The 19,581-nt window shown below is 36.6% G+C and overlaps 1 protein-coding gene across 4 annotated transcripts in view; it reads left to right on the top strand.

The window, feature by feature from the left end:
• Positions 1-19,581, top strand: part of ADGRB3 (adhesion G protein-coupled receptor B3) — a 726,710-nt gene that overhangs the window by 554,197 nt on the left and 152,932 nt on the right. For all 4 annotated transcript variants that reach the window (XM_027603097.2, XM_027603095.2, XM_027603096.2 and 1 more), the window contains one exon: positions 18,227-18,353. In XM_027603097.2, coding sequence (XP_027458898.1) covers positions 18,227-18,353 — 127 coding nt within the window. The remainder of the gene's footprint in view (positions 1-18,226; positions 18,354-19,581) is intronic.

Genomic DNA, 19,581 nt, shown 5'->3' with positions numbered 1-19,581 from the left:
TTGTTCAAGGGGGAGGAGTGTGAGTCTTTCACACAATGAAATACTCTCTTAGGTCCTGATAATCCTCAAGCAGAATGTTGTTAACCCTGTAATTCTTTAAAGGTGGCCTAGATTGTTACAATGAATAAATCAGTCTGAACTGATTTAGCTGCCTTAACTACTTTCTAGAATGCAAAGATTATTTTCAAAATTTCTACTGGCATAGGAGACTATAATCTAAATAAATGTGTGTTCCCCCCTTCATATTTTTAGGCTGCTGCTAAATACTGACCTTATTTCAAATATTGTAATGGTTTCAGCATCAGAGTATTTTTTTTTAGGATTTATTTATTTTGGGGTTGAGGAAAGAAGGAGAGAGAGACCCTCCAGCAGACTCCCTGCTGAGTGTAAAGCCCTGGAGCTGGGCTCAATCTCACAACCCTGAGATCATGATGTGACCTGAGCTGAAGTCAAGAGTTGGGCGTTTAACTGACTGAGCCACTCAGGTGCCCCTTGAGTATCATTTTCATCTTCCCAAAAGTCTAGTAAATGCCTGACAATAGAAGGCACTTTATTAAGAGGATGTATGGAAGGCTCTAAGCTAAAGAATTTGCTTGATTGAGAGGCTCTAATGGGTCTAAACAGAACTGCTTTCCATCTCCAAAGACTGCTGCCTGGGGTCATTTGCATTTGAATACCTAGAGTTAGTGAGAAAATTTGCTTAAGACTGATTCAAGATCCGGGTTCCTCTTGAGAAGCTAAGTAATTTGAAGGGCTTTTAACACCTTGTTAAAAGAAGAGTCACCCACAGGGCCTTGCTGGGATTATCAGTGGGTGTTCCCGATGCTGTCCACCTAGACAAAGGAGATCGCACATGTAAGACGCACATGTAAGTAAGGCTGAGCCAACACTCAGTGCAGTTAATATGGTAAGACTAGGACTAGGTAATAGTCCATAATCATGGAATCTACTGTGAGAGACCAGAGAAAAGAGAGAACATTGGGATTTAGAGTCCCTTGAGCAAGGCCATTCCAAGTATGCATGAAATGAAACCCTGGGAGTGTCAGTTCTGTAGAAACAGAAATGTAGCCTAGATAGACCTAGAAAAGTCCTATGGAGTCCCAAGACAAAGTATCTGCTGGAACAAAATAACTGGAAAGAGACCACCCATTGCTTGTGGAGCAACAGTGATCAGAATTAAGGGACACATGGGGTGCCTGGGTGGCTCAGTTGGTTAAACGTCTGACCCTTGATTAAGGCTCAGGTCATGATCTCAGGATCATGAGATCAAGCCCCACATCAAGCTTCAAGTTCAGCAGGGAGTCTGCTTGAGATTTTCTCTCTCCCTCTCCCCATCCCTCTACCATGCGTGTACATGTACACACTCTCTTTCTCTTTCTCTCAGAGAATAAATAAATCTTAAAAAAAAAAGAATTAAGGGACAGAAGATTGCACTGGCTTTAATGTTTAAATGATGCTCTTCAGGGGACGCCTGGGTGGCTCAGTCGTTAAGTGTCTGCTTTCAGTTCAGGTCATGATCCTGGGGTCCTGGGTTTGAGTCCCACATCGGGCTCCCTGCTCAGCGGGAAGCCTGCTTCTCCCTCTCCCACTCCCACTGCTTGTGTTCCCTCTCTCGCTGTCTCTCTGACAAATAAAATCTTTATAAAAAAATAATAAATGATGCTCTTCAGTGGATAATATCAGCTCTCAATCAACAGAGGAACTGAATGCCTTTGGGTTTAGAGATGAAGAGGACACAGAGCTGCCGGCCTTGCTGCCAACTTGTAGCTTGTCTTGTCCTGAAACCATGAAGGTGCAGTTAAAAAAACAAAATTCAACGGATTAAATTTAACGATCAAGTTGGCTTTATTCAGTGATTTATGAATCAGGCAGCATCCCATTTAACAAATAGAAGGGAGCTCTGAGGAACAATACAACTCTGGAAGACTTCTGTAAACAGAAAGTATGAAGGGACAAGGAAAGAGTCGATTGTATCAGGCAAACTCACCGTTCTTTAGGGAACAAAGAGAGTCAGTCAGTGTATTACATCACTAGTGCTAGCCAGGAAATTCCAGACTGACTGGTTAAGATTACATTCCTAGGGGAGATTAAATTTGCAATTTGGTTAGGTATTAAGACCCCTTTCGATGATGTGGGCTTAGAACAAGTTATTCTGTTATGGGCCTGTTGTCTCTTTTTTAACAAGGCTTATTGAGGAAAAAAGGAAAAGACACTCAAGTGGTGTGATTCTAATTCCTGGAACAATAGGGGTACTTGAATCGCCATGCCCCCTTTCAGCCACTGTTTCCAGTCCAGCTTAACAATATGAAAAGAGTGTACCTCAGCTTCTCCGAGTCCTGGGTGGGTGGAGTAGATGCCTCATCCAGAAGGGGTCTCAATAAAGACTCCTCTGGAGACAGCAGCAATGTGGTCCTCATTAGCATGGATGACCCTTCTGGAGACCTGGCAGCAGTCACTGAGAAGAGAAGGGGCTTATCATTACTGTCCTGAAGGCCAGTAAGGACTGGCCTCTTTACCTCAAGGCTCTAAAACCCATCTGTACAATGATTGCAATTAAACCTGTATAGGGGGACAATGATTTTTATGAAGTGATAAGCAGCACACAGAAAACTGGCAAAACCCAGCCTTGAGCATCTGTTTTTCCTGTCCCTTATTCCTGAGTGTTGCAGTCATAAATTATCTATAGTTCAGTAACATGGCTGATAAGGAAAGCTGTGTGATACAGTAGGAATGCAGTGTTTTGTTCAAGGTGGCCTAAGCTACAAGGCAAAGAAGCAGTATGTCACCCACTGTCCCATGGGCTACAGCACATCTCAGCTCTGGTCCCACAGGGCCTTTGATTTTGCTGAAAGATGAAGTGGGAGTGGATGATTTGGTGCTAGTATATTTTCTCCTTTGTGCTGCTAAGATGATTAAAGACCCCGATTTGCTTCTCTTCACAGCCCCCTTGGCTGCCAGTTGGAAGAGTTCTCTGTCCTTGAATCCTTCCTGAGTTGTATCTGAGAGTGAGATTTGAATCTGGCAGAATTAAGAGTAGTGGGCTACTATAGCTTCTCCCCACCCTCATCCCTTTGGAGCTAGATAAGTATTTAATTAAAAAAAAAAAAAAAAAGAATGAGGGGCACCTGGGTGGTTCAGTCAGCTAAGCCTCTGACTCTTGATTTTGCTCAGGTCATGAAGTCAGGTCATGATCTCAGGGTTGTGAGATCAAACCCCGCATTGGGCTCCGCACTGGGCATGGAGCTTGCTTAAGATTCTATCTCTCTTTCTCCCTCTGTCTTCCCCCCCAAAAAAAATAAAATAAAATAAACAAAAATAAAAATAAATGAAAAGAATATGATGTAGGTGATGGGGAATTTGGTTCAGAGTATCTGACTTGTACACAGGGACACAAGACCCTCTAATATCCAGGAGATGGTTTTGAGTTACTTCTTTTTGCACTTAACATTAATATATTTGGGTGGGCACATAAAAACCTCATTTCCACGTGTTAAAAAGATCAAGGTCTTTTAAGCCTTACGTTGTAAAACAAAGCAGTCATTGTTCTATTGATATGAAAGCTTTTGTTCAAAGTGGTTCACAAGTACTTGTAGTTGAATATTTGAACCCCTTAATGCCATGACTGAGTCTGGTACCAAAAGAAGCTACTCATATTTTAATAACAGTCCAATCTTAGAATCCATTAGTAATATTTTCCCCATTCATGTCAGGATTCTATATACACTGGAGCCCTAGACAGTTTGTGTCCCAGTGTAGATGTATAAACAGGAATCACTTCAGTCTGTACTTTGGCTCTCTGGGAAGAAAGAGTAAAGAAAAGAGCAGCTGAGTAACAGTGAACAATAGTCTTTTCTGTGGTGTCATATAAGATTTGAAAGAAAATCTAATTCATAAGGATATGAATAAATGAATTGCTGCAAGGATATCTATATTCAGAACCTAAAAGAAATCACACAGAACTACTGGAATATAGACAGGGGACTCCAAAAGCAAGTTCTTTCTCTTTTTCCTGTTCTTTTATGCTTGACTTTCCAAGAAGAATCTGTTGCCTCTATAGGCAATAGATTTGTTCCACAAGACTGGTAGCAAAAGGAGCCTAATTAGGTGAAGAGAGCTCAGAAGGGGGAAAGAAGTAGCACTCACTAGAAGAAGTTGGAGCCAGTGAGAATTTGTGGGGTCACCCACAATGGATTTTCTGAACATCTACTGAGTTCTTCAGTATTTTCCCAAAGCATCACTTAGTTCATGAAATATCCTTACTCTCACTTGGAGGTACCATGGATTTCTATCAGCATTTGTCTCACGTATTAAAAGGTCCAGAAACCACCTTAGTAATATAAAACTACTGCTCCAGAATGTAGTTATTATACTTCCCAGGGCTGTTGTTGAACCTGTGTTTGTCCCTGGGAATGGCCACAGTTAAACTCCAGAACACTGAAGATACATTTAATGGCCTGAATTAGAGAAGTGTGAACATAAGTAATTTGTTTCTTTGTGTTAAAATTGCAAAGTTGGAAATTGTGCAAAATAAATTTTCTGTACCACTCTGAGAATAACCAGTCTTTATACCAGTCTTCCCAAATTTATCCTCAATAGGAAAATTTCTTATTTCCTGGGGTTTTCTATGTATTCTAGATAGTTGGCTACAAAACTAGGTTATTTATATTGTGGAACATTATGTTGATGTCTGATTCTCTTTAGAGAACTTGGAGTCCTCTTCTCCACTTGAAATTTACTTCAGTGGTGGATAATGTGTAACAACTATTCTTCATAAAATTTATCAACTAAATATAGCAGACATATTTATGTTTTAACTTTTTTTTAATATGATTGACTATGGTTAAGAGAAAAACAGAATAACTGAAGGATACAATGAACACAACTGCAGTCTGCAGCTTTACTAAAAGATTATGTAACTCATAGGTAAATGGCATGATGTTCTTGGTTTTTATGACTGAATCAGTAAGCAAAATTTAAAGTAGTGGTTGAACAACTTCACTATCTATGTGGATTATTAATGTTCACATCTTTAGACATAACTTGAGCTATGCTTTCTTGTCACCAAGAAATGTCAAAATTCCCTGCGATTCTGCAGACTTTACCTAATAAGAATAATACTATAACATATATTGTTCTATACGTATAACGTACATTATAGTAATAGGTCTGCAGCCATCAGAAATGAGATATGAAGATGGGAGAAGAAGCAGGTCTTTATATTAGTGATGCTATATTAATTATGACAGAGAAGGCTTTTCTATTACAAGCTTCATTTTTAAGATGCTTGAAACTTTCCCACAGGAATTTTTCTCATGACAGGTTTTTTGGGTTTCTTTCCCCCCTAGTAATGAAAATGAGATTGGTTTTTAATGTTTTGAAAGATTTTATCTGGGAATAAAAGTGTTTTTCTATCCATTAGAACTTTTTTTTTAGGTACTTTACTTTCTGAAACCTCAAAACAGATAGCTTTTTAATGACCTTCAAACTTGTCTCCAGTGAAGAAGTTTAGTGCCTTTGGTGTATTAGGCAGTTTGATTTGCAAATAATTAAATTACAAGCATTACCCAATGCTTCCTCTGCAAATTATTGTGTCCCCAAATAGCAGTTAGCCCACTGCACCTTACAAATGAGGGAAACTTGCAATTAGTCGGTCAGTTACTGAAAATTAGCCATTCCTAGCATGTAAGTGTTGTGGGTACAGTTTTTATAAGTGCTAAAAAGGAAATGAGAGCTGAAAATTAGTTGTTGAATACTGACATGGCATATTCAAATATAAGTGAGTCCTGCTAACAAAGGAGAGACAGCAGTGTCAAGCCGAAACAGTGGCCTATGTGATCCACTTTTGTTTAAAATGTCACTAAGACAGAATCACCTCATTCTCTGGGCTCAACAGATTGAGATCCACTCAGGAGATGCAAGGTTGAGATCCAAAACAGGAAAGGGCTTGACTGCTCATTAAAATGTTAATTATGCCATGGAGGGCTCAGTACTGTCCTTCAACCATGAATTTTCACTGCTTGCCTTATTAATGTAGAAAGTAACCATAGTTCCAGAGGAGCAGCAAGGTAAGAAGATAGGATACACATGTATTCAGGTATGTGGCAACATGTGTTTCTTTAAATGCCAGACTTTTGAGAAATGGACTCACAGAGTTCTTTCCTTGTCACCACAGCACTAGCCACACACCTACAGTTTCTAATTGTGTTCTAGGTTTTGGAATTTTCTTAATTAGGGTGGGGATGGACAAGCTGTATATTTGTCTCCACTGTACTTGAGGGCAGAGACTATGTTTGTCTTTCAATCTTTGAAATCTCTATGCCTGGTACAAAAAAGGCAGGAAAACATTTTATATAAATTTACCAATGTAGGAGGTTAAAGCAGAATTTCGTATTCTCCAAATTATGAAAGTCAGTACTTTAGGGTGTCTACATCAGTCCCTAAAAAGGCCTAATTTCACCTACCCATAAACTAGAATACTGCCCTTTCAAATTTATTCATGAGAATTTAAAAATCAACCTAAGGGGGCGCCTGGGTGGCTCAGTTGGTTAAGTGTCAGACTCTTGGTTTCAGCTCAGGTCATTATCTCATGGGTCAGGAGACTAAGCCCTTGTCTGCCCCTTGCTCAGTGGGGAGTCTGCTTGAGCTTCTCTCCCTCTGCCCCTCCCCTGACTCATGTGTGAGCATGCTCACACACACGCTCTGTCTAAAATAAATAAATATTTTTAAAAAATCAACTTAAGCATTAAGCATCATTAAGCGTTGAACTTTAAAAAGTCGTTACATAATTCAGTTATAGACACTCCTGTCTCTTTATTATCCTTTCTGCATGTGCTACCCTTGAGGAATTAAAGCACAGGCTTCCCTTGCTTTTCCAATTGCTGCTCTTAGGTCAAGTTGCCATGTAGTCAACAGTGTATAGCTTGGCAAATAAGTGGTATGAGATGTTCTTCTTAGAACAGTGCTTTCTCTGTGAATCCTTGTCAGCTGTAGCAGCCACTCGACCCTCACTTACCGAACCTCTTTTTGTTTTGTGGGGATGGGTAATTTATGGCATCCCACAAAAGACATCCATCTTCAAGATCCCTCAATGCCAGAGGTTTGCAGAAATCACTACATTTTTGTAATTTCATGTATTACTACTTTCCACTATACTTATCAGAGCATTTATTTTAAATATTCCTAATATCCAAAGAAAGTACTTTGAATGGAAGGTTTTTTATTGATTATTTCATGGTTATGGCAGCGTTTTGGAAGATAGGAAATATTACATCCTTTGAATTTCATGTCAGAGTATGACATGTATTCCTTCCCTGGTAATATATACTTTTCTTCTTCATATTTCACTAGCCCACCCATCATGTAAAATGTGATTTAGCTGTTAGCCATGTGGTTATATGATCCCAAAAGTTTAGTGATCTCGGGTTCTGTTTCCAATTCTTAACACTCTTTATAGTAATAGCAATAACAAAAAATTCATGGTGAAAATCAATTCATACTATCTCTTTCTTCTTCATAGAGGATATTAGTTACTTTATTTCTTTTAACTTTGGGTCTTCCAAACATTACCCTCTTAAACCTAGAAATGTTATGGTGCCACCATAAGAGATAATCTTTTGTGGGTAATCTTGTTCGTGTCACTTGACTACTCTGACATGGTTTCTTGTCAATAAAGTGGTATATGTGATCATCACAATATATTGCATTTATTTAGGAATCTTAACTTTTAGAAATATGATTTTCATTCCCACTAATAATGCCTAGCTCATATATCCACTAAACAAATAACTGATGAAGATATCCATTATCTTCAGTTTTATCAGCACAGTATCTCTATAAGATAGGTAGAACATGCAACTGTCTAACTTTATAAATGAGAACACTGAGTCCCAGAGTACGCTAGGGATTTCCTCCGGATAATAGCACTCTGGTGTGGTGCAGCTGAAACAAGAAGCCAAGTTTCCCATTGCCATATCTGTGACTTAAACAAACAACCCCCCCCCAACATACACACACAACAAAGACTCTGCGGATAAAGATATTTGTTTTCCCATAGATTCTATAGATGATGTAAAAGGGGAGGAAAATTGGCAAGCTCTTTTGAAACTTGTCACAAGCAAATTCAAAGTGTAATTTTAATTAGAAGGAAAAAAAACCTGATGAACAGTTATTCTAATATTTACTGAAGCCATTATTATAAAGTTTAATTTGGTGCATGTACTTATCTCTGTCGTCACGTAGGTACAAAATGTTTGCAGCATGAGAATGAGCTTTTTCACTTTAAACACTGCAATGCTGGGATATTGAGTAGTTTTTAAAGAATTCAGTAGTTGCAAATGAGTGATATTGGAACTGGTACAAAGTTACTTGAATAAATATATGACTGTGAACCACTTGGTTGTGAACAGATTATTTTCTTAGTTTATATTTTAATTGAATCCAGCTTTTCATATGCAGACCACTTTATTTCATTTCTATGTGTTTGTGTATGGTAACACTTTGTTCTGCCACTCCAATTATTTCCATTTCCTTTCTACTAATATCCAGGTTCCCAAATTGTACATATTACACTGAGGAAGTGAGCAGAGAAGCATTACCCTAATATTCAAGGTTCCCTTTGTCAGAGTTCTAAGAATATCATGTCATCCAAGTAGTCATTTAAACTATATATATGTCCAACAATTTTTGCATTTTCTACATAGGCAATGATGAATCATATTTTTGAAGTATGATTAACTCTTCAAGATTTAAAATTTCTGTTTTTTTGAAACTAATAACTCTGGTATCAAAATCACATATTCCCAGCTTTATCTTGGAAACAAAGCATCAGGATTTTGAGTGAATTAAACTTCAACCTCTAATTGATGTCTTAGTTTCACACCTTAACAGTAAGTTGTTGAGATCTATCCTTTCACTTGGGTTAACATCATAGACCTATGCTCAAATTTTTAACTTAAAAAACAGCTAACCTGTGACCCAGTGCCAGAAGTATGACTAGATCAGTTTACAGCCAGGCCACATCATAACTATAATTTCAATTGGAATGGGGGGAAAAAGCTGTATAATACAAATAACTGCCTAAGATGCTTACTCAGTGATTCTGCTGTTGAATGTTTTTGTGCCAGAGTTTTAGCCCATAGAAAACTGCTGTGAATCATAGGTGTACCTCTTATAGTGTTTTAGGAAATACTTTTGGCAAATAATGCTTAATAGTATAGTGATTTGATTTAGAGGTATTAAGATCTATGGAAGAATTCACAACTCATATAATTTCTTCACAAGGTATTGTTGGGGGAGAAGACTTTCCTCTGCCCTTCAAGGTCTTTTTAGCTGGACTAAGAATCAAATAGATATGAGACAGATTAGCAGGAGAAAGTAAAATGTAATTTCTTCTGTACAGAGAATCCACACAGACATGGAATTCCAAAGACAGTCAAATGAGGTATCTGTATAATCCTGAACTAGGGAGAAGGGGGTAGGGATCTGGAACTTCAAAGGGAAGGAACACACTTCACAGGAAGATGAAAAAGAGTTAATGTAAACAAATGTTTGCTGGGATACTCAGAAACAATGGCACATAAAAGACTCTGAGATTTTAATTCTCAAAATGCAGTGACTGTTTCTGAGCGCTGTCCCTGCATGTTCTGAACTCTGGTTATATGCTTTCATTGTATCTGCCTCTGACTGAGAGAACAGAGAAAGGAGAATCTGCTTTGAAGTCTTGTAGACTTGGGTTCAATTCCTGGCACAGCCCTTTACCAGTTGGGCCGCCTAGCATAGCCACAATCTCTTGGCTCCATTTATTTCTTTTAAACATATAACAGTAAAGCCAGAGGTAGGCAGTCCAGAGCTTGCATGGTTATTATACAGATTGAGATATCCAGGCAGCTTCTAACCCCAGGCTCTTATAGCTCTTGGGTCCTCATGATTCTAGATGGAGGCATTAGGTCTATTTGTCTCAATATTCCTACCTGGGGAAAATCACAACAATATCTACCTTGACATTTTGATCTGGGATTTAAAAATATATATATATTTAAAATATCTACTATAACACGTAACATTGAGTTAGATACTCTATAAATGTTAGCTTTTATTTTCATTAGTGTGATTATTATTTGCCTATTGACTAATTAATGATGGCAGGTAGCATATTTTAACCTTTAATTATTAATAAATCATGGTGAAGATATTTATACATATTCATAACCCAGTGGATTGGCCTCCTTAATGTTATTTCTTCCCATACTTTTTTCTACTCTTATTATTTCCAATTTTAAAATAATAGCATAAAAAGATAGTAGTTGGCCCACTTTATCAGTTTTGTTTTTGTTTTGCTATTGAGTTATAGGAATTATGTATGTGTTTTGGATTTTAACCTCTTACCAGATCTATGGCTAACAAATATTTTCTCCCATTCTATAGGTTGCCTTTTCACTCTAGTATTTGTTTCCTTTGTTGCACAGAAGCTTTTTAGTTTGATACAATCCACTTGTCTAGTTTTGCTTTTGTTGCCTGTACTTTGGGAATGGTAATTGCCAGGGCCTGGGGAGAGGAGGAAATGGAGAGTTTCTATTTAACAGGTATTAAATTTCAGTTATACACAATGAATAACTTCTAGAAATCTGATGTACAACATTGTGCCTATATAGTCAATACTGTATTGTGCATTTAAAAAATTAAGAAGATAGATCTCATTTTAAGTGTTCTTACCACAATTTAAGAAGTAAATAAATAAATACAATCTATTACTGGCAATAAAACTGGTACTACCATTCTTGTAAATGATGTTCAGTGACCCTTAAGGGCAACATGTTTTTGGTTTTAATGTGTATTTTATGACAGAGAGGCAGTGACACTACACCTGCAAGATAATTTCCACTAAAGCTCTCAAACTCCAAAAGACAAAGTGCAAATCTAGTATGTCCACAAAATAACCTATCTCAGTGTCTGCATATTAGATGCTGAATAAATATTTGTTAAATAAAAAAATGAATTAATAGTGCAGAAAAGTCCAACTTTTTATATGAGGTCAAAATCTATACTGGGTATTTATTCAACAAATATTTATTCAGCATCTACTATGTGTCAGACACTCTTTTAGGATCTGGGAATACTGAGGTAAAAAAACTTACATTCCAATAAGCAAAGACAAGCAAAAAATAAATTAAAAATACATACATAACGCATTAGATGGGATAAGTGCTAGGGGCAGCAACAGATCAGGGTAAAGACAAAGGACATATGAGAAATTATTGGATAATGTATCAGTTATTATACAGCAAACCACCTCAAATCTTAGTGACTTAAAATGACAACTATTTTTTTGCTCGCAATTGTATGGCTCAGCTGTTTGGTTGAGTTCAGCTGGTTGGTTCTTCTGCTGGTTTCATCTGGTGTCATTCATGAAACTGTAGTTCTCTCTGGCAGTTCAACCTGGGGCTGGATGATCTGGTTCGGTTTCACTCACATGTCTGGTAGTTGGTGCTGTCTCTCATACTCAGTGAAGCTCACCTGGGCTACTCCACATGATAGCAGAAAAGATGAGAGAATAGAAACTAAGATCTCTTGAGGCTGAGGCTCAGAAATCACAAATCATTCCCATTGCATTCCTCTTATCAAACCAAGTCACAAGGCTTACCAAGATTCAAAGGAGGAAGAAATAAACTGTACCTTTTGATGGGAAGAGTTATATAGAATTCATAGCCATTTTTAACCTACTACTGATGGGGAGTTACTATCTTATATTGGATAATTGGTGACAACAACTCTGGTAGAATGACATAGTGCAGAGACCTACATGATGTGAGGGAGTAAGCAATGTAAATATCTTTGAGGAGTACATTCTGGGCCAAGGCAATTCCCGGCACCAAATGCCAACATGAGACAACAAAAAGCTCAAAGCCTTTGGAAATGATGGGCAAAAGCAAGTATGTTAGGAGATGAAAGTAGAGAAGCAGTGATAGACCAGATATTACAGGTCCTTATAGGCCATTGTAAGATATGTGTCTTTTACTCCAAGTGAGATCAGGAGAACCACTGACAGAATTTTGAACAGAGTGACATGAATTGACATATGTTTCAACAGGATCTCTCTGGCTGCTGTGTTAACTTGAGGTTAGGTGGCAAGAATGGAAACAAGGAGCCCAGTGATGGGATTTACCCAGGCAAGAGATGATGGTTGCTTAGAATAGAAGGGTAGAACTGATGGCATTTTCTGGAATAATTTTTTATAAGGCAGAAAACATATTCTTGGATTTTGTATAGTCTTTCCAACCAGACCCTTCTCAAAGAAAGAAACTATGGCTTTTTTTTTTTTTTTTTTTAATGTGTCTTCTACTTTAGTGTTTGAAAAGCACTCACTAAATACTTATTGACTGGTTGGTTAGTGAAGACTCAGGTCTTCCTGCTGGATTGAACATAATCATTATAGCATGCTGAATCAGAGTTTGTCATCAAATGATGTTTGAAGACCAAAAACAAATAGATGAGCCTGTTCAGACCCACTGATACACTGCAGATTACATTTCTCCTACATGCTGAAGAACAACAAATGAATTAGAGCTAAGACAATTTGTTTGGATCCATCAGTATTAACAGTCATTTCTTGAAATGTAAATAATCATTAAATTAACTAAACAAACATCATTTAGTCCCTACTAAGTGAAAAGCCGCATGGCAGAGATTCAAAGGCAAACAAGATACAGTTCTCAAAAAACACTGATATTCTAGTATGGCATGGAGAGTGCTAATTTTATAACTAAAGAAAGGGAGATGAATTTATCAACTAATATTCTAGTGTTGGATGAGAAGCATTAACAGACACAGAGGATTGTGGGGGGGGGAGATCTAAATATAGAGTATTCCTGGAACTAGTTCATTTCTCTATAACAAATTGGAAATCTAGTGTTTTGGTATAGAGGGGTCACTATTAATTCCAGGCCCAGCACAGTGGATGATAAGTGCTCTTTCTGGTGGTAGCAAAGCACCTGCTTCTAAATGTCATCCCAATGAATGAAGTATATATGCTTTATGTGGGTGTTACTCTTTATTTATTGTTACATGTATACACACACACACATATATAATATAATATATAATATATATAATGCTATATATATAGACATCATTATGATATAAAAATAGTTTTTAATAATCTTCCATTGAATCACAATACAGAGAATATCATTTTTAGAAGGAAAAAACAACTTACAACTTTCACCCATTATTGTGTTTTCAGATTTTGGAATTTAAGCTTTTGTATCACCCAGAGCAGTAAATGATCTCACTAAAGAGACAGGAGATGTTTTATGTCATGAAAAATTGGAATAAAATCAATGTTTTTCTTTAATGCATCATAGGATATATTACTTAAATATAGGATATAAACAATACAGTATGACAATCTACCTACCTTCTACTAACTTTATTCATTGATAACTCAGTTTGCTAAAATTGTGATACTAGTGCCACGGTGGTTGCAAGTGTATATATGACATTCAGATATTCTTACAACTTCATAGGACATGTTACATTCTGTTTTAAAAGAGATTGCAATTAAAACTTAGCATTGAAAACTTCTAGTATGGAAGTAAGAAGCCCAACTTTGCTTCTCACTCTGACTTAAAACAAGTCTCCTAAATTCACCATACTTCACTTTTCTTATCTATAAAATTAAGTGGTTAGGATAGATCAGTGATTCTCAACCCTGGCTGTACACAGAATCATCTGGGGAGCATTAGGAAAGTAATAATGCCCACGACCCACCCCCCAGGGCTCAATTTTTAAAGGTCTCCAGGTAACTTTAATGTAATCAAGTGTAGAAAACCAATGGGCTAGATGCTCACCAAGGTTACTTCTACCAAACTTTCTAATTTTTTATTCACTGTGTTTTGACGTAGTAACAGTTGCTAGAGATAACAATATTTGCAATATTTGCAATGTCCTAAGAAGTCGAAATTACCCTCAAATACTGTTTCAGCTCAAAATTGAGAACATTTGCTCATTTGTACTCTAAAATTTTCTGTACTATGGGAATAATTTACACCAAGAGCCATATAGATATCATTTATTTGGGTGTAACCTATACATTAAAATAGTATAGATTCACCTAGTTTTTAGAAATTAGTAACTATTATCACTTTATTTCAGTATACACATATGGTAAGAATAGTGTATTCAGAAATTGTGTGTAAATGTTTTGAATTGCCATTGTAGTTATTTTGATTTTGAATAAATGGGCTGTTAATATTCTAAGATAATAAACCTCCTAAGGTGTATAACTTATTCATAATAAATACACATTGATTTATCATGAAACAGAATAGACAGTTTTATAAAAGAATGATTCAAGTGAAATATCTGTATTGGTATTTCAAAAGATAAAAGTTTGATTTCTTAGAACAGTTTTAAAATGTGTCACTGTAAGCTTTAGCTATCAGATTTTACTAAACAACTTTTTGTGAAAAAGAACAGATAATTTTTTTCTGTAATCTTAAATACTAGAAAATATAGCCACATGCTATATTATTTAAAGCCCCCATGGAATCAGGAACCCAATGATATACTCCGATCCAGAAAGAAATCAGATAGACTGTTAAGAAATTGGAGAAAGGCCTCAAATAAATATTAAGCTAGAAAGTAATAGATTTTGTGTCTCACATTTTCACAAAATTCTGTGCTTGTGGGTATGTACTTTTGAATACTTGGGATAGGCAGACTCTTCTTCTTTTAGCCAGCCTAATAATAGGAAGAAGGAGAAGAAGTACAGATGACAGTTAACAGCTAACATGGGTGAATGTAGGTGTAACCAACAAATAATGTGCTGGCTGTATGGAATTTCTGCTGGCCTAGTTATTTTTGAAAACTATTTGAAATAAATTTTAATGCCCAGAAAAGATAATTGTGATAAAGAAATATGTGATTTTTCAGTATAATGTGTATATCTGTATCATCATTCTGTGTTCTCTTCTGACATTGTCAGTCTGTTATTCTTATTATAACTTTAATGTTCCTACATATTTCGTTGTATATGTTTGCCTTATTAATGACAACCTAGACTTAATAACTAAAAATAAGTCACAGATACACCATTAATCATAGCATGCAAAAAACTGTGACATTGGAAGAATAATATGACTGCTGCAATAGTCCACATTTTTGAAAACCTTGTTCTTTGCAGACTGGGAAAGTTGTTTTGCTTCACATTAGCTCTATCAAATATCTGTTTGCTTTACAAGAGCTCCCTGAAATCAATCAGACATGTGTATCATGCTTTCAAAGAATTTTGTACAGTAGCAATAAGCTATGAAGTGTTGGAAAATACAGATGACACATACTATAGGTCTTGTAATAATAGTGACATGTATGGTGATTTAGAAACTAATTATAAGAGTTTATATGGTTTTAAAATGTTAAGAGGTTTTATGAAACAATATAAAATATAGCTTGAGAAATGGTATTGTGTTTATTGCTCAGCTCTTGGGATGGACCAAATGTAGAAGTTGGTAATTACCCGCTTACCTTTCAAGATCTTCTCTGCTATTCATCTGCTCCAAATTCTGATGTTCTCCTATCAGATACATTATTTTGTGTTTTATACCTTGTTATACCTTGTTATTACTCTTCCTGAGAAGAGTACATCACACTATACTCACTCATATTATTTATTTATTTATTTATTTAATCAGATAAAGTCAACAAAGCAATAATAATTCCAAAGAAAGGTAGGGACATAGACTATGTAGCCTCAGGAAGGTACACATGGAAAGGGGCCCAGTGAGATTTGGAGCATTTCATGCTTGGGGAAACCGGTATCACTTTCCAGTTTTGCCCAAGGCTGGGTCAGGTCAGCAATGCAATCATTACAAACAAAGTAAATTGACCTACTTTTCTGAAGAAGTCATGTAAAATTTACATGATCTTCAGAGTCCAGCATCATTATATTGAACATAGACTTAATATCTGGTAGTCGATGTTTAGTGATGCTAACATTTTCTTAATTATCTGAATATAAATACATAATTTTGTCTCATATGAGGTCTTATTTCCAGTAAAGTTTTTATTCCTTATTAAGACTTTAAATTGGTTTATTGATCATAGCTACATAATGTGAAAAGTTTAAGTACTAGACTCCATCTTGAAAGCACAGATACTACATTAAAGTAGAGCTGCCATCCAGGATGAAAAATGCAGATGTTGTGTTTTAAAACATGTCAGGTTCTCTTAACTATATCTTTTTTCTTTAAACTTTAATCAACTAAGCTATATGTTTTTCATTTGGCCTTAACTGTTTGTCTCAAGAAGATAAGAGACAGCTAATGAAATAAATTGAAGGGCTGCTATGGTTAGGTAGAAGTGGAATTTAATACTGTTGCAGTGGGTTGAAGGTATAACTGATACATATTTTTAAATTTGACATAGCTGCATGACATCATGAGAAAGAAAAGAGACCTCCTAATTTTGAATTGATAATACTTAAAAGTATTTAGGTGAGCTTAATTTTTTTATGTGGCCCCTCTCAAATACAGTGTATTCCTTCTTAAAAGAATTTATAATTAAGGGCGCCTGGGTGGCTCAGTTGGTTAAGTGACTGTCTTTGGCTCAGGTCATGATCCTGGAGTCCTGGGATAGAGTCCCACATCGGGCTCCCTGCTCAGCAGGGAGTCTGCTTATCCCTCTGACCCTCTTCCCTGTCATGCTCTCTATCTCTCATTCTCTCTCTCTCAAATAAATAAAATCTTTAAAAAAATAAATAAAAAAAGAATTTATAATTAAGATTATTTTGAGTCATGAATATTAATGATACAAAATGACATATATTGAAAACATTGCTTCTAAATACCAAAAAGGATAGTGTGAATTATATTCTGTAGCTCAACTTGGAAGTCCAGCTGTCACAGAGAAGCCTCTCACATTGAAATATCTCAGAAATAAACTGCATGCATATTTAACCCAATAGCTTTAGGCATTCAAGGATGGAGTAGGTGAAATCAAAAGTACCACATTCAAAATTATGTGTTATTCGCTTCAAATTTTAGAGTAATTATTAACACAGATAATAATGTGGTTTGAAATTAAAACACACACATACACAGGTTTTGCTAGTTGGAGAGTTTCCATACCAGGGGGAGGAGAGGTGAAAATTGGTGCATTCAGCATATAACACGTGTAATGCTAATAAAGTTGATTGGTTGAACTCTCTAGCTTTTTTTTTTTTCTTCCTCTTCCTGTAGAGTAGTTCAGCTGGGGGTGGGAAGGCTCTCCCCCATCTTACCCCCCCCTACTAAGAAAGTGTAGGTTGATACCATTTTTATTGTTCTGCTGGGGTGGGAAATAAACCATATGCTTTAGAAATTTGAATGGCTATACCAAAGAGAAAATTGAAGCAGGCCCTCTTTCCCCCTTCCTACCGGACTTTGGGGTAGGGTGATTCCTCCAAATGTCCTAGCAGACTTGGTGTTAGCTTAATGTTTCTACTCCAGGGCAGAGACGCGGGTCAGGGGAAAAAATGTCAAGGGCTTCAGAGGCGTGTTGGGCTGAATGAAGTGTGGAGTGGGAAGCTTATGTCTGAAACCTACCCCTCCCCTGGATACCGGGCAAAGGCAATGAGAGTCGTAACCAGCTGATGCCGCTGCTGCTGCTTCCCGTTTCCAGGGTGAAATTTTCACAGCAGCTAATTCTAAAGGGAGGAAAAAATCCCTAACCAGCAGCGGAAAAGATCCTATCACCCAACCCAAGCTATATAACCTTTTAGGCAGGCTTTTCAGAGAAATCCGCATTTTAAAAGCCAGCATTCACGATCCAAAAATACAGGACGAGAATCAGAGCTGGTATGAAAATCTGAAAAGCCTCTTTACACTCTGAGTGTTTGAAACGATCCGATGAGCATAGGAAGTGGCTGCCAACGCTCTGGCGGCTGCTTGTGCTGCCACCGCCGCCGCTGTTCCTCACAGAGGGCTGGACAGAGCTAGTCCCGGTTTCAGCACCTCCGGCGCTGGACAGCTCTTTGCACGCTGCACCCGCCTGCTTGCTTTTTGCAAACACTCTCGCTTTGCATTACTGGAGATGCATCTAAATTACGTTCTGTTCAACAACAAGTAGATTTTTTTTTTTTTTCCTGAACGGGAATTACAGTAGACGATTCTCTCAATTAAACTGCATTTTCTTCTTTACGGATTTGGCCGTCAGGCGTATTTATCCCGATCTCCCCCCCACCCCCCCTTTGCAGGAACGAGTCTTTGGGAACGTGGTCCACCCAGGGATGTAAAACTGTGCTTACCGATGCATCCCATACGAAATGCTTATGTGATCGTCTCTCTACCTTCGCCATTTTGGCTCAGCAACCTAGAGAAATAGTAAGTAACAAAGGGAAAACAAGGCTTTAATGCAAAGGCAGGGACATTGTGGAGAGTGTTTCTCCAGGGAACTGCATTTTAAAAGGGGAAATGGAAAATGTTGCAGGGTGGCAAAATTGGGTTCGTCTCCTCCTTAGCTACAGTAGCTTGGTAAAATGAATTCTAGTTGGTATGCTGTAACTAAATTCTACTCAATTTTATGTCTTCTAACTTGAAATTTCTGCAGTACAGTTTTGAGGATGTACTCCATCATATTACTAATATGCTGCAAACTTTCAAATAAAAATAAATGCCAACTTAACCTTTATTTTAGAACTGTAAAGCTGGTCTGGGGAATTTGTGAGAATACTGTTGGTGGTAGAATGAAGACCCCAGACACTATAAGCCAAACATATTGCATATCTGCATTGGATATTTTCAGTACAGATTTTCTGGGGGTGTCATTGGATATTTATTTAAAAAAAAAAAACAAATGAAGTTTTCATGAAAGCACGGACTGCCTGAAACTGTAAAATCATTCCTTAAAAGTGTAGGCTTGTAAAAAAAAAAAAAAGAAACTTGTTTCTGAAATAGCTGCATAAACTGTCTAAAAGAAAAATAATATCCTCATCAAATGTATTTTGAAAAATTACTTCCAAAATATTGAAATACTGAAAAATAATTATTAAGATGAATGTGACTTTTTGTCTAAATTTGGCCTAAATATGCCTCACTCTTCTTATTTTGATGTCAAAAATACATAATATAATTTAATGTGCATACCTAAGGTTTGGAACACACTTGATCTTATAGTGTCTTTCTTCAAACATCCAATATTAAAAATAAGAAAAACAAGATTTCATTTGTTAGTATCATATTAGTGTCTTAAGGAAACCTCTCAAGTCAGTGACTGCTTATAATCTTTATACATGTTTTAAAATATATAAGACTTATTTGTCAAGGTCATGTATTTACTGGTATTATGAAAATTATCTCTGCATATTTTGTTAATAGAAACCCCCCCCACAAAATATATTTTAAGTTCTTGCATTTGAAATTTGATTTTCTTCTATATCCTTAGAGGCCAGGCAAGTGAAATTAAATAAGAGAATACTTGACTTAGAACAAAGTTGTCAAAAGTCAGAAAGTTTGAAAATTTTTCAGTATCTAGGTACCAGGTTGGGGTAACAATGAGTTATAAATGGGAAGATCAAAGTAAATTTTATCAAAAAGCATACTATGAAATAAC

Source organism: Zalophus californianus, chromosome 7 (genome assembly GCF_009762305.2).
Source record: "Zalophus californianus isolate mZalCal1 chromosome 7, mZalCal1.pri.v2, whole genome shotgun sequence".
NCBI lineage: Eukaryota > Metazoa > Chordata > Mammalia > Carnivora > Otariidae > Zalophus > Zalophus californianus.
Note: the sequence above shows the minus strand (reverse complement) of the source record. Positions and strands in the feature narration are given on the sequence as shown.